This window comes from Gouania willdenowi, chromosome 22 (genome assembly GCF_900634775.1).
Source record: "Gouania willdenowi chromosome 22, fGouWil2.1, whole genome shotgun sequence".
NCBI lineage: Eukaryota > Metazoa > Chordata > Actinopteri > Blenniiformes > Gobiesocidae > Gouania > Gouania willdenowi.
The window spans coordinates 18517147-18532683 of NC_041065.1; the positions used below are offsets into that span (position 1 = coordinate 18517147).

At 37.4% G+C, this 15537-nt stretch overlaps 1 protein-coding gene across 1 annotated transcript in view; it reads right to left on the reverse strand.

Annotated features, from left to right (window-relative positions):
• Window positions 1-1352: 1352 nt before the first annotated feature.
• The window catches only part of LOC114456691 (protein phosphatase 1 regulatory subunit 37), a 61688-nt gene continuing 47503 nt past the window's right edge, over window positions 1353-15537 (reverse strand). The window contains exon 11 of the mRNA XM_028438630.1: window positions 1353-2322. Coding sequence (XP_028294431.1) covers window positions 2188-2322 — 135 coding nt within the window. The 3' untranslated portion in view covers window positions 1353-2187. The remainder of the gene's footprint in view (window positions 2323-15537) is intronic.

The following is a 15537-nucleotide window of genomic DNA, read 5'->3' on the forward strand; positions in this document are numbered from 1 at the left end:
TTGGCTCTTCAGTCCAAAATGAAACATGACAAACAATGAAACTCAGGATTTTGTTCTTATCCGATTCACTTACAATAGTTCACTAATGAACAGGTTTTCTCAGAACACGCAGCATGTTACCTAACTTTTGCATTAGTTGTTATGTGCGTTCACACCGAATGCATCTTCTGCGGCACCGGACACGTCTGCCGCACGAAACGGAGGATCAAAAAATGTCCCCATTCGCTTCATACACACGTCTGAAGCGAAGCACCGCCCACCAGCGACACATCCAACTCAGTGAGTTTCACTGCCTGCTGAAGTGAGGAGAAGTGCTCCTTTTTCTCCTCTCATAAACATAAACTCCCACTGAAAAAAAGCTGGTGTGATTCGCGGCTAATGCTATCCTAGCTCAGTGCTACAGAGAGAACTTTTACCTGCTACTACCACCTATTCACTGATTCTCCTCCACGCCAAATCCTTCCTCGTCCAGTCCCGGTTATAAAGGCTCATAAAGCTCCAGGTGGTCACACGCAGCTTCTACTCCATGGTTGAATGGGTGAACAGACCACTGTTCGTATTGACGGCCTGACGTCATCGTCAATGAAGACTCTTACTTGCTTTCTTCATGCAAAACAGTCGCATGATTTCAATATTTTCAACTCTTGTGAATGTGTGGATATGCGTAAAATTGGGAGAGCGCTCGCACAGCCAACGCACTTGACATGCGGATCGGACCGCACCGCTGCACAGGGAAGATTTTGCATCTGGGACGCATCTACCCATTGACTTTGTATGTAATCTGGACGTGCGGACATTTTGTGACGCATCCAGTGTGAACGCAGCATTAGGGTCCTACTAAGGCCTAAAGCTTTCTCCACTAGGAGGGAAATACAAAAAAATGCCTTGATTATGGGCGGGGCTTCTGAAGCAGTTAAGCCACGCCCAGTCTATACTATAAAATCTCCAATGAACAATCTATGCTATGCTAACTAGCCACTCATTACTCAATATACCTCTCTATTCACTCAATCCAACCTACTCACCACAGATTGTAGAGCCCACAGGTGCTAGTTTTTATAAAAGAGGCGGGGCTAACTATGCTTGTTTGTGATGCAAGATGGTCTCAAAATCTCACATTATCTTGTTCTCAGTCAATAGCAAAAATCAATTGTAATAGCCTGGTTTCAACCCATAGAGGGCAGTCATTCTGACATTTTACAACTAAATATGCCAAATTGAAATACTTGAGAGTTGGACCAGGAACAATCAACAGCACTACTTCATACCCGAATACATTTGTATTCAGCAGAAAAAAGTTTTTGGTTTAGTTACTCTTTAACTTAAAAAAAAAGTCAATATTTTTTGGCCTTAACTCCAATTTTTGGTGTTTTTTAGTTCTTTGTCAATTTCTGTACTTTACTTCAGTCATTTACTTCATCATGTGTTCATCATCCCATCCTTAAAGATTTGGTTAGTGGACTGTTATTAGGTGGTGAATAACTGCTGTAATGTGTAACAAAGGAATTAGTGCAGAAACAAAATAGCAGTATAAAATACATAGCAAGCACAAGTCAAACGTGGTGCATTGACAGGTTGCTTTCTGCTGGTTTCAGTCATTTAAAAACTCTAGTTGTTATCCAGATAACGTTGCATGGCGCTGGGATCCCTCTGACTTCCATTCAGTGCAAAGCAATGCAGACCTTCGTCAGGTCAGCAGTGCACGACATGGTGTCGAGGCCTTTGCTGCTCACATTGTGCTCTTGTATGGTGTGGAGTAGGATGGTGGTGTGAGGGTGGAGCAGTTCAGACGGACGGGGGGTGATGCAGGGTTGGGCGGCGCTGCCTTCATTTCTAGGTGATTCACGTTTGAAGTGTGCTTGCAAAATTGCTTTATGGAAAGTGGTGAGAAGCTCATTGGGAACATTATGCTGGGAGCAGCGGGAAGGCTGGATTTCCATTAGGGAGCTTTACTTCACCTTTATTACCTGGATTTGGAGTTTTATGGTTATCATTATTTGCAATGGAATTATCATTTACGTGTATCCACGAGTCAGCTGTTTAGTTAAGGGACGCGGGGACAAAGCATCTGTGTGTGAATACGTGCAGCTCCTGAGGTGATCAGTGCAAAGGTAGACGTGTGTGTGTGTGCGTGTGTGTGTGTTTGTGTGTTTGTCTCTGGGCCACTCGATACGTACTCATGTCAGTTCACCAGTGGCCCACAGTTATTGAGGTCTCGGAGGCTTGTGTTGCAGAGTTGAAGCAGCTGGCGTTGGTGAGGCAACGCTGAGTGATCTCCATCTGAAGCCTCACCTGGGTTTCCTTCAGAAACTCATCTTGTTTCTGAAACATAAAAAAAACAAAACCGTCGCTGAAATGGTCAGAAATAAACCTAAAGAGACAAAGGTCAGTGCTTCCCAAGAGGTTTTTACTTCGTGGAGAGGCTCCCAACTTAATCACATTTAAATGTGTTACTGTAGGTGAAAACTAAGCAGCCACTATTATCTCCTCTTTAAAAACATAAAGCAGTGATTACATTATGCAGGTTGTGTTTGAATCTAAAGGACTATGGTTTGACTCTCGGGCTGCTACAAGTTACTCTAAATTGCTTAAATAATAATATTAATAATTGCTTTTCTCAAAGTTTCTCAAATGGTGGTACGTGTACCCCTAGGGGTACGCAATGGCACCACTGGGGGTAATTGAGAGAGAGAAGGAGGAAAACAAACAAATAAAGTGTCAGTCTTGGTCCCACACCCAACGTGAGATGACAGGAAATGATCAAAACTATAAAAATAAATCTATTCAGGTTCTAGTCATGTTTTTCAACCTTGGGGTAGGGACCCCATGTGGGGTCGCCTGGAGTTTAAATGGGGTCGACTGAAATTTCAGAAAAATTAAAATAGATTATAGAACTTTTTTAAATTATTATAATATTTTTTTTAATTTGAACAACACACAGTCTTAAACAACTGCATTTCTATACTAAATATAAATGTAGTTCAACTAAAATGCAGCCAAAAAAAAAAAAAAAAATGTCTTTGAGGTCACCAGAATTATTGTTATCAAAAAGTTGGAGTACTTGGATTAGAACTAAGAGAAATAAGGTACTCAAGCCAATAAAGTTTGAGAACCACTGGTATAGAGCAGCGTTTCTCAAATGGGGGTACGTGAAAGTAGAAAATAAACGAATGAAAAAATAAAAAAATATGGGGTTTATCATTTTTATTTTTATGTCAAAATGATAATCATAATAATGATGACAAATTAGTCATAGATATTGATTAGAAAATTTACTAAAATGATAAAAACTCCACTTATTTACAAAATGAGATCCTTCATTGCATCATTATGCTCTATAGTTGTTTTTTTTTTTAATTTTTAAAATAATATTCCGATTAAAATGTTGGAGTTGGACAAAGGGGAAAAAAGGGAAACGGGGTACTTGAGCCAAACAAGTTTGAGAAACACTGGTTTAGAGCAATTTTTTTTTTTTGTGAACATTTTACAAGGTACTATCAGTTTGGTTGTGTATGTGAATGTGGCACAGTTTTAAGTATAAATATACATAATCGGTCAAGACAAAAAAAAATGTAAATATTCAATAAAGTATTTGGTACATTTTCAGTTCTGATCATTATATGATGTACATAGGATGGTTTAAATCCTCACAATAAGTAATAAACAAACAATTACAGCAGTTTATAGAAGTGCCACGTCTCCTCCTTCATTATTCAAGATATAACAAATTTTAAAAATGATGTTGCAAAAAAAAACACACACAAATAAACTCTTAATAATGCTTTAGTGGTCATATTCTGGCTAATCTTTGGCATTTGAAAATATAAGTTGTTTAAAGCTTGTTTTCTGAATAAACTTATTTTCTTTTCTTCATAAAAGCAACTCTGGCATTAAATATCAAACATTAAATATTCAAACTGACATTTAAAGTTTGATTGTTCTCAGTTTTGATGAAGAGATTCATGCAGAGAAAAACAAGACATAACAATAATATGATAGGATGTCACTACTTCCTGATTAGGGTTACAACTTCCTGTGAGATAAACATATATGTCTGAACACATTTACATAAAATACTAATAAAAAAAAAAAAAACGAACACATAAGGTTGGTATTATTGGACAGACAGTCATGTGCAATAACATAACAACTTCGGCTCTATCAAAATAAGAGCCCTTAATATAGAATTCAACAAAAATCTTCAACTCCTGTTTATTATACACTATTAGGAAGTAGTTTAAAACAAAATGTAACGCTATTTCTGCTTCCACAGAGGATGTTGTGCCTATATTCTTATCTACTGTAGCACCTCCAGGAATAAGGTGGAGAGTAACACAATTCCTGCGTCTATAATTTTAGTTTAATTTGTCTGTTGGCCATTTGATGGACTAGCAACCTGTTCAGCATTATTAGCTTTAATCATGATAAGCGTATATTTAAAAAAAAAAAAAAAAAAAAACCTAGGCCTGATCAAAGTATGTTCAAAACACCATTTTTCTCTGCAGTTTTGCTTTTTGTGCTTTCACAAAAATAATTTTTTTAATTCTAATCTGAAAAAGGCAGCAATTTGGACTACAAAAATACAAAAAAAAAGGCAATATTTAAGATGATGCCTAACTCTGTTTCTTCTCCTCCCTCCTTCAGTGGTGGTGGTCTGCAGCAGAGCAGTTAATAAAGAGATTGATTATGGGCCTGTCAGGAAGTGACAGTTGGACAGGGCTGCGCTGCGTGAATGACAGAGGGCATGCTCACCACGCAGCAGCCCTCCTCACACACACACACACACACACACACGCACACACACACACACACACACGCACACACACACACACACATGCACGCCTTTGCCAACACTCAGGGTAGGTGAGCTGGTGGAAGAGGAGGATGTGAGGGGCGCTGGATGGGTGAGAGGCAGGCATGTGGAGAACAGAAACACAGCCTTCTGCTCGTGGTGTAGAGGTGTGTGCGTGTGTAATGTGTGTGTATGTGTGTGTGTGAAGAAAGTGGGGGGGTCAGGAGTTCACAGCTCCTGCCTTCTGGTGGCAGTGAACGGCGGAAACCAACGATGTCGCTGCCTGGAGCCAAAGGGGTCAAAGGAGGCTGGGATCACACTCTCACCCTGGCAGACACACAGCATGCTGGTGAGAATCCACCTCACACACACACACACACACACACACATTTACACACACACACACAGGCACAAAACGCCACACAGCGTACCTGCACAGTCAGGTGACTAATACTGACCATCAAGACTCTGACGTAGACATAGATTACATCTTACACTACATTCACACTGCAGGTCTTAATGCACAATTCGAGTAAAAAAAAAAAAATCATTCATATCACATGTTAAATGCGTCTTCAATCAGTTTGGAGGATGAACGGAATGCGATCCTGAAGTGGCCCGCATGCGCAGAAGACGTCCTAAGGTGACCCAAGACCCCGCAGGCACGTACGGTGTTTTACGGAAGTAAATATGGAGGCGTCCATTGTAGGACTCTGTGTCCCGCTGAGAAATGTTCTTCCCAACACTTTATAACTTATAACTTTATAAAGTCTTGATGTCCCGCCCTAAACAGCTCCACTTCCTCCCCCAGCCTCTGCCAATCTACCAGAAGCCACGCCTCTACTTTTCTGCACACGCATCGTGGGACATCACAAGGTCGCATCGGGTCCCATTGATATAGGTCTATGGGTCAGGTAAGAGTCAAAATCATATTTACCTGTTTGCTGTTGTGACACGCGGCCTTGTGTCCGTGCACAGTTCCACATTCACTTTGATTGACAGTCTCAAAAACAGGAAGTTGAAGCCTATTGGCTGGGCGCACAGTCGGCGATAGTTTTCATTTGTATAGGGGTCTATAGGACGAAGGAGGAACTTATATACATTAATGTATATAAATGACCACCAGCAGTAGACCATAGTAAAAGACTAGTTAGGTATTTTTTCACATTTCAAAAGAATCATACATAAACATAGATTTCTCAGAAACTCCGGAAATGAGCTTTAAGGAGACTGAAAAAGAAGAGCTTTTTTTTTTTTGATTGGCTGATATCGGACCGATATCCGATATCAATATCGAATCGGGACACCCTATTTCTTAAGTGAAAAAAAAAAAAATGAATTCAAAGTTTTAGTTTTAGACAGAGTTAAATGGAATCATTTTACGCAGCATACCTGATGATCTCTACCTCCGCACATTGTAAGATATTGGCTTTGAATCGATGCATCAGAACTGATTTTGCTGCAGATGTGACGCAAACAATAAAGCAGGTCAGCATTATGCTTTGTAAATCCATACATCCCTGCTAAAACCTCACAAACATCTGAGTATTATGTGAAAAGAAGACAGGACTGATACAAATAGTAAAAAGGTCATTTTCAATAAGGCTCATCGATTAATCGCAATATCATAAAACACGATTTTGTAATCGCAAAAGCTGCAATTTTTTTTTTTTTTTTTTTTTTTTTTTTTTTTTTAGGATTTTTTTGGCTCTAGTGGCCTTTATATGACAGTTGCTTGACAGGAAAGGGGTCAGAGAGAGCAGGGAATGACACGCAGGAAAGGGTCCCAGGCCGGGAATCGAACCTGGACCCGCTGCAGGTGAGGAACTATAGCCTCTGTACATGGGGCGGGCGCTCAACCCACTGAGCTAAACACCGCCCCAAAAGCTGCAATTTTTTATCTGTTTTTTTTTTTTTTAGTAATAATTTATTTTTTGTTTGATGGGAGTTTGATTTACTTAAAAAACATCCAATTGGGTTTTTTTTTTTTTTTTTTTTTAAATCTATATATATCTGTTTATGTTATTTATTTATAACAAGAGGAAAGTTAACTTTTGTTAGGTTATTTATTTCAGGCTCAGTAATTGTAATTGAGAACCTAATTGAAATTGACATTCTGAGATTAAAAAAATAATAGTAATTCAATTGTAATCGGAAAAACATGCTGGTAACTGTAATCGTAAATTGAACATGAGTAATTGAAAAGGTAATTGTAGCTGAAAAATGTAATTGACCCCAACCCTGGTCTTGACCCAGCAGTTGCGAATCGCTGGATTAAGTAATCTAAAGTCATGATATCTATTCTTTACTTGTGACTGTAAGTGGCCATAATTTAGTTCTTGGTTTTTCTTCATTGCAAAGTTTTTCAGTATCTAATCTCATATGAATTGATTTTATCTTATTCGTTTAGGAAGCACCACACACTGGATTAATAAACTGACCACAAACATGGATGCCTAATGTGATTCCCATTCAGTGAGGAGGATTTAGAGCTATAGGTAGTGATGAGGATGAAGAGGAGGAGGAGGATGAGGAGGAGGAGGAGGAGGCGGGATGTGAGTGAGACACAGATGGACAAGTGCTCCTACGCCTGAGTCCTCCTCTGGCTCCATGCCACGGACACAGACTCTCTTTGTTTGCTCGGCTACTAAAGCTAATAGAGATAAAGGCAGGTTCCTGCTGGCCCCGAATTAGGAAGTCATTAAGGAGTATAAACACACATGGGACACACACACACATTTATACACACACATGCACATTCGGCGTGCAATCCACACACAGATTTTGCTCAGCAATGCAGGAAAAGCAAAGGCTCTGAAATGTGCAGGAAGCAGGACGATGCAGCGCGTCTGAAACAAAGAAACAATCGTTTTAATAATATGTGTGTGAACTCAAAGCTTCTCTAACCTCTGTGTAGTCAAGTGTAGTATGGATGAATCGCAGATCCATCGTGCAGCTCTGCAAAAAAGGCCTAATGATGAAACACTCTTTATGTTGAGGCAGGGAGATGTTTAAAGCATGCGGGACAGCTGTCCTCTAGATCAAAGCCACAACAATTTCATCTTTTATCCTCCTGAAAATGAGCCTTTATTCAGTTATGTCCTCTGTAGTCTACAGTAGATTTTCCTATACATCTTTTAACTATGAGTTACACTTCATATTCTTCATGGGATTTATAAAGGTGTTTTCAGTTACATGTAATGTGTTACGATGGGCTGTTGAATGTTTTTATTTTATTTTATTTTATGTTTTTACGTAGTTTGCACGTGCTGTCGAAGGTCAACGCTACAAGAAGTGCAATCTTTTAAAAACAGCAGTGCATTGTTGTTGTACATTTTAAATGCTGTGACAAAATGGACAATGCAGTGAAACGTCCATGCCAGGAGGGAAGAAAAAGGTAAATTGAATATTAAGATTTTTATTTTTTATTTTTTCCTAACTCAATACAAGCTTTAATCCATAAACATATTAAGTGTTGTAAACTTTTGACTTCTCAAAAGCAATAGGATCTTGTTTCATGATCTAATAATTCAAAATAAAATCAAAATACTCTAAAAAATTCAAAATTATGAGTTGTTGAGAGGCCGGAATTAGTTTAGAAAAAAAGTAAAATCAAAGGACAATATTTTTCCAGTTTTCAGGAGGAAATTTTTGGTACTAAAAGGCAAAAAAAATGTCATTATTATCAAATTAGTAAAAAAAAATATTACTGATTCAAATTTTTTTTCATTCATCTTATTTATTTATTGATCTATCTTTCACTTTTTCAAATGTAAATCTAGTTTAAAATAAAATGCAGAGGATCATTTCTGAGCTGGCGCATCTTGTCACATGGCTTCTCGTAATAAAATATAACAAAAAAAGTAATAAAAAAAATGTCTCTGGGGTCGCCAGAAATGTGTGATGTGAAAATGGGGTCAGGACCCCAAAAAAAAAAAGATTGGGATCCTTTGCATTATGGAATTCTTGGCAAACATAATTGTTGCTTTGAAAACTCAATTATGTGAAATAAAAAGAGAGAAAAGAAACGTACATGGTGATGTTGTAAATAAATAACTTTAAAAAAATTTTTTTTTTTAATTTAAGCAAAGATTTGAGAGGCAATGGCAGCTAAAACTAGCATCTTTTGGCTAAATCTGGCTCATTTACAGCATGTCTGTTTATTAATGTGCATTGGTACGTATAAATAATGAATAAATTCAAAGATTTAACTTACATTTTAACATTTATTTGACCTTAAACTGTGTTTTATGCTCACTCGTCGGAAAGGAAACAATAAAAATTGAGTATAGTTGAATATCCCGATCCTCTCGCTACGTGTTTCCCTCTCCTCATCCAGTTAAGATGGCAGCCGATTGGCTGACGCTAAACCCAAATATGGAGCATCGAAGAAGTTCTGAGGAGAGGAAGTAAGAGGTCAGAGGGGTCAGAGTGAGTGAGCGTAAACCAAACCTGAGCCTAAAAAGCACAGTGTTCACATCCTCCACCAGAGGAATGGAGCATATGGAAGCCCCGGCAGAGAGTTTTCTATCTGTGAAGAATCATTACGGCCTCTCACGACGAGCAGCATGTGTGAAAACTCCTCGTTTGTTCCCTCGTGGAGCTAAACAAAGGCGCATGTGCTCGATTTTCAGGACGCCACGCCGTGCGTCCCTGTTTCAAAGGCACAACTTAAAAGACGACAGCTATTTACAATATTTATACCTTTAGGATGCTGATAACTGTGCACAACGTGTGGCTGTGTTTTAGCACATGCATTGCATATGTGTGTGTGCGCGTGTGAATCTTGTGTGTGTTGATAAAAAAAAAAGGCTACTTTGAAATTCTCTGATAATTGGCGCCTTAAAAAGGAGCTCATTTTTAACTATGTCACCACGACTGCTCGATGACAATTAATCTGTTTGCGGCTGCTTCCTTGGCATCTGTGACAATTACTTTATATGCTAATGTATGCAAATGACGTCTCACATGCCAGTTTCAAGTATTACGCGAGTGGCGTATTGTGTCTTTTTTTAAAAGTCATATTGTTAAGGCGGATCGACAACGCAAAAGGCTTTAAATTTGGAGGTGAGTTATGAGTTTCACACAATGCACTGAAAAGAAAAACAAGCCTTAAACATAAAGGCGAGCATCACCTTTCTGTTCCCAGTAACTCATCAATACAACACAGGTGTTTTAAGACATTTATCTGCTTTTACTTTAGCTGTGATATGTTTTTAATAGATTAATTAATTCATGTTTACATCAAGTTCATGGAAGACATTAACTTTATCAAGAATAAATCACATTTACCAGAGGTTAAAGATTTATCGACAAGCGTAAAGTATCAAACAATCAAAATGTGCATTTGTAACATTAAAGGCTGCAGATGTTGCTTGAGTTTATTTTATTGTATTTTAAATATATAAATAAACACAAAATAGAATGTATTATCATATAAAATTAAATTATTATTTTAAAAAGTATTTAAATAATTATTTTTTTAAATTTATTATTCATTGGACATAAATTTACAGAGAAAATTATATTGAAATCTTTATTTAATCTAAATTATTTCACAATTAAATACATTGCCAATCCTGCCCTGTATATATGAGTGTGTATAATTAGTATATTTTAAAAACAAACACTAAAAAAAAAAAAAACCATTACAACTTTATTCATTAAACTCCCTAAATTTGCATTAATGCATCACAGAAAACTGTGAGAATACATCCACATTTTTTTAATATTGTTGTCTGAACAAAAATGTAAATGTGAAGATCCAAACATTTGTCAGCACAAGTGTGACGTTATATATTCAAAGGACGAAATGTCAGAATGTGCTGCATTCATGCACGTAAATATCATCCACATGCAATCAGGAGAGATGCAATCTGTGTCTAAGTGTGACATAACAGTCAGACAGAGCTGCACTCCCTCTCTCTCTTTATGATAATTCTTTTTAAAACCCTAATGTCTGATATAAGCGCGGCTGCCAATAATAAATGCATGTGCATCGACGAGGAACCCTGCATGTGTGTGTGTGTGTGTGTGTGTGTGTGTGTATGCTGTCGTCATAGAATTAATACAATAATGGTGATTGGCTGCTGCAGTGTATTGGCTTTTACTGTGTGAGAGTAATTCCACTCCTTATTATCAGAAATTCAAACCAACACTACCACTTCACACTGACTGGATCTGATCTAAAATATTATCACCTGATCACTTTAGAAAAAAAGATGACCACACACACACACACACACACACACACACACACACACACACACACACACACACACACACTAGTGATAGACCGATACATCGGCCGGCCAATATTATTGGCCGATTTTTGCGTTTTTAACGTGTTGTTCTTGTTCTACATCACCTGTTTTTAATATTTGTTAAATATTTTTTTAAATGTTGTGGTTCTACCTAAATTTGTTAATTTCAATAAATGTTCCTTATTTAAAAAAAAAATTGAGACTCGTACCATTTGTTATCATCATTGTGTAATTTTTATGATGTAAATTGAGGGAGAAAAAATAGCATCGCCTCCAAATATCGGCTCAAGAAAATCGGCAGTCCGTATCGGTCGCCGGCTAAGGCTGATGGGAAAAAAAATCAGTATCGGCATCGGCAATAAAAAAAAAAAATCCTTATCGGTCTATCTCTAACACACACACACACACACACACACACACACACACACACACACACACACACACACACACACACACACACACACACACACACACACACACACACATTATTTATTAAGTTAAGGGACAGAAATATTATTATTATTTATTCTTCTTACTGCTTCTGTCCAATCATGAAAATGTTTCATTTGGACTGTGATATTATTTAATGTAATAATCTATGTTGTTTGGCATTTTCATGAAAGGAACAAATAAACAAACAAATAAAACTGTATATTTTTATACAGCAAGACCCTGAATTCAAAAAATGCATTAGAGCACAGAGACTTAATTTCACTGTAAAGGGATGCATTAAAGATAATATTACTACTTCTATTTATGTAAAATATTACACCATATATCATTTAAAAAAATAAAATAAATAAATTAAAGATATCTGTGGAAGATACACAATCATGACAGAGATTTATCAAGTTCAAACTCATGAAAGAAAGGATTTTTGTCCCTGTTTTTACGACACATTTTTTCATTAACATTTATATTTCTGTTTAGTGCGTAAAAGTAACATTTTAGTGAATTAACACACTGCAGACGTGCAGAGATTTGTGCTTTTGAAGTTGGGAGTGGATTTTTAAGTCTTCCTGTGACAGTAACTCACAATAAACCTGTCAAAGTGAGATGACACACTCTCACAGTGCTCGAGCAGCAGAGGATCTACATTTTAAAGATGACAGCTTGGAGTCGATCAGCTTTTCACTCTCCTTCTGTACATTAGTGAGGTTTTTTTTTTTTTTTTTTGTTTTATATTGGAGTGCTACGATGCTGCTAAATGCTAATGAACACGCTTTGAGAATAACTCACACACATTCTTCCGTTTCTTTCTATAAATGCCACTAATTACCAACATTTCCTGCTTCACACAGACTTTTAAGGATGTTCACTATCTTTCTTCGCCTTGTCCACCTGAAGATGTCACTGTTGTATGAAGAATAGCTGCTCTGTGTGTGTGTGTGTGTGTGTGTGTGTGTGTGTGTGTGAGGCAGAGAGAGGGAAGGGTGGGATTTCATGTTCCTCTGTAGGGATACAGCAGGTAAGGATGGAAACAAAGCTGCACTAAGTTGTTGTGTTTGTGATGTTTGACTGTGTGTGTGTGTGTGTGTGTGTGTGTGTCATTCATGTCAGTTAAAAACCACTTTAAAATGTGTATGGATTCAATCAATGAGTGAATTTGCAAACGATTCATTTGAACTTTAAACCCACTGTCTCTCCAACCTTTGTCTTTTATTTTGATCGTTTGAATCTCAGACACTTCAGAATTTTTCCAATACCTATGATCGAAAATGTCGTACAATCAATTCAGTTCTGATACTTTTGACTATTGTACTAATTTTGTGACACTCTTGTACCGCTCTACCGGCTGGAAATACTTTTACATCGCTGAGTGATCATCAGGAGTTACGAGAAAATATTGAATATATTGAAAATTAAGAGAGCAGATTTGTCAGAAATTCAAACATTTAATACAATTTAATATAAAATCAAAATTAACAATCACTTATTTGGATTTTGTTGAAAAAAAACCTTATGGAACAAACTGTAGTTTACTTTTTAATTAATTTTTTTTTTAAAATCTAATAATAATACATGACTGTCTTCTATAATAATACTACAACTAATAACAACAATGTTTTAACTATCTTACTCACTACATGAAAAAACTGTCAATGGATGGATAAAGTATAAACATTGGTTTATTTAAAGATGATTTATTAGATGTATTCTCACTATATATCATGCTAAAGACCATGTTTTAGTCATAATTAAGTTTAGAGTATAGATTCACCTGAGGTATTTCTGAAAACAGTGACTTCATGGCAGTTTAAAAAGGTGTTAAATTAGGGAATGCAAGTTTGCTTGTAATCATCCGTCAATAAATATTGGTATAATGTATTAGAAAAATATATTTCCGGTGTATAAACACTTTTATCTGTCCATTTTATATCGTATTATTAACAATTTCAGAATAAAATACCACGTATTAGAACTTAAACTAAATACTTTCTCTGTTGGGAGGTTTAAAGATGTTCTCCCTGTGCTGATAGGAGTGAATGGGAGTGTGAGAGGTTGTCTATCTGTGTGTGTGTGTGTGTTGCCCTAACATGCAATGGACTGGTGCCGTGTCCTGGGTGTACTCTAGCACCCAAAGGATGCTGAAGATAGGCACCAGCAGACCCCCGTGACCCTGAAAAGGAGCAAGCGGGTTGAAACATGGATGGATGGAGTTTAAAGACAGTAGACTGTGTGAGCAGATGTCGGCTCCTCCTTAGAGACACTCACTTCTGACTGTAAAGCTCCTCCTTCCACAGAAGCACAGGCTGGTTGAATGAAGCACAAAACAATGCTTTAGACCAGTGGTTCTTAACCTTCTTGGAGCTATTGAACCCTGAAATCTTCATCAAACCTGAAACCTTCCTAATTGGAAAAATAAACTATGATTTCTTCAAAACATACTGTATGTGGACACACACGTGAAAGCCTTGGCCGATTTTGTCTCTTTGCTTGAAATTCATTACAAATGAATGCTTAAATTTGACATTGTTTAATAATTTATCTTTTAATAAAGTAGTTTATGATGGAAATGTATTTTGCGTGTGTGTTTCTTGACCCCTTACTGAACCCTGAGAGGGACTCAATGAACCCCTAGGGTCTGATCGAACCCAGGTTAAGAACCACAGGTTAAGAACCACAGGTTAAGAACCACAGGTTTAGATAAACTATGAAAGCATACCCAGCCTATGCAGCAGGTTAGTTATTCACTCAGATATAGTTTAGCTTTGGTTTAACCATCTTCTCAAATGTCAAGAGCTGGGCCAGGATCAATTAACAACAAAATAAATGTGTTTTCATAAAACAAAAGAGGGTTTGAGGTTTAGTTCGTCATACATTTTTTTTTTTTTTGACCAAACACAAAATGGGACAACCCAATCACCTTGGGTTGAACTACAGTATCCTTCTCCCAGATAACTACTTTTGATGAAAATATCTGCCGATGTATGGGTTGTATTGTAGCACAGCCTCGGGGATCATGGAATCACGTCAATGAATTCATGTATTCTTCCTCGCACGCCAACATGATTTCCTCAGTTTATTCACGCTGCAAGAAAATTACCTTTATTTTGTTCTGCTTGGAACGAATCTCTAACTGATGTATTTCAATGGGAAGTTATTCACCCTAACTTGTAATCATACCAAATAACTTACAATTTAAATACATGAGTTTGAAATTTGCTCCCCACAGCACACACAAAAAAAAATGAGGAAATTGTGTTGGCACAAAAAAAAAAAAAAAAAAATTTACAACTTCCTGTCTCCATTGACAGTGTTCCTCGTCCCTCCCATTGGCTTCGAACACACAGGTCAAAGTAAAGGCCCATAGATCAAATTTGTCACTGAGTTAAAAAAAAAAAAAACAAAGAACATTTTTTATTTTAGGTTAAACTTTGTAGCATTCAGTTACAGATGTAACGGAGCAGTCTGAAGACTAGCTTACGTCAAGTAATGTTAGCTGGGACACAACATTGTTAAAAATGCACGAGTTCCAGTGACATCATTCTGGTTTGGCACAGAAATAGATCTACCTCCGTCCTCACAGGTGACACAACACTGGTCCTGATTTTACGATTCATTCATGTAAATATATATATATATATTTATACAGTAGTCCGTTGCTATATCGCGGTTCACCTTTCGCGGCCTCTGTGTTTCGTGGATTTTTTTTACAGTGCAATTTTGTATGCATTTTTTTTTACAGCGTATGACCGCGCATTGTGTTCTGCGTCCTAATTGGCTAATGCTGCGTTCACCCACCAGAGACACATCCAACTGTGTGAGTTTCACTGCCTGCTGAAGCGAGGAGCTGCGCTTCTTTTTCTCCTCTCATAAACATAAACCACCAGTGAAAAAAGCCGATGTGATTAGCGGCTAATGCTAACCTAGCTCAGTGCTACAGAGAGAACTTTTACCTGCTACTACCACCTCCTCGCTGATTCTCCTCCACGCCAAATCCTTCCTAGTCCGGTCTTGGTTATAAAGGCCGTGTCATAC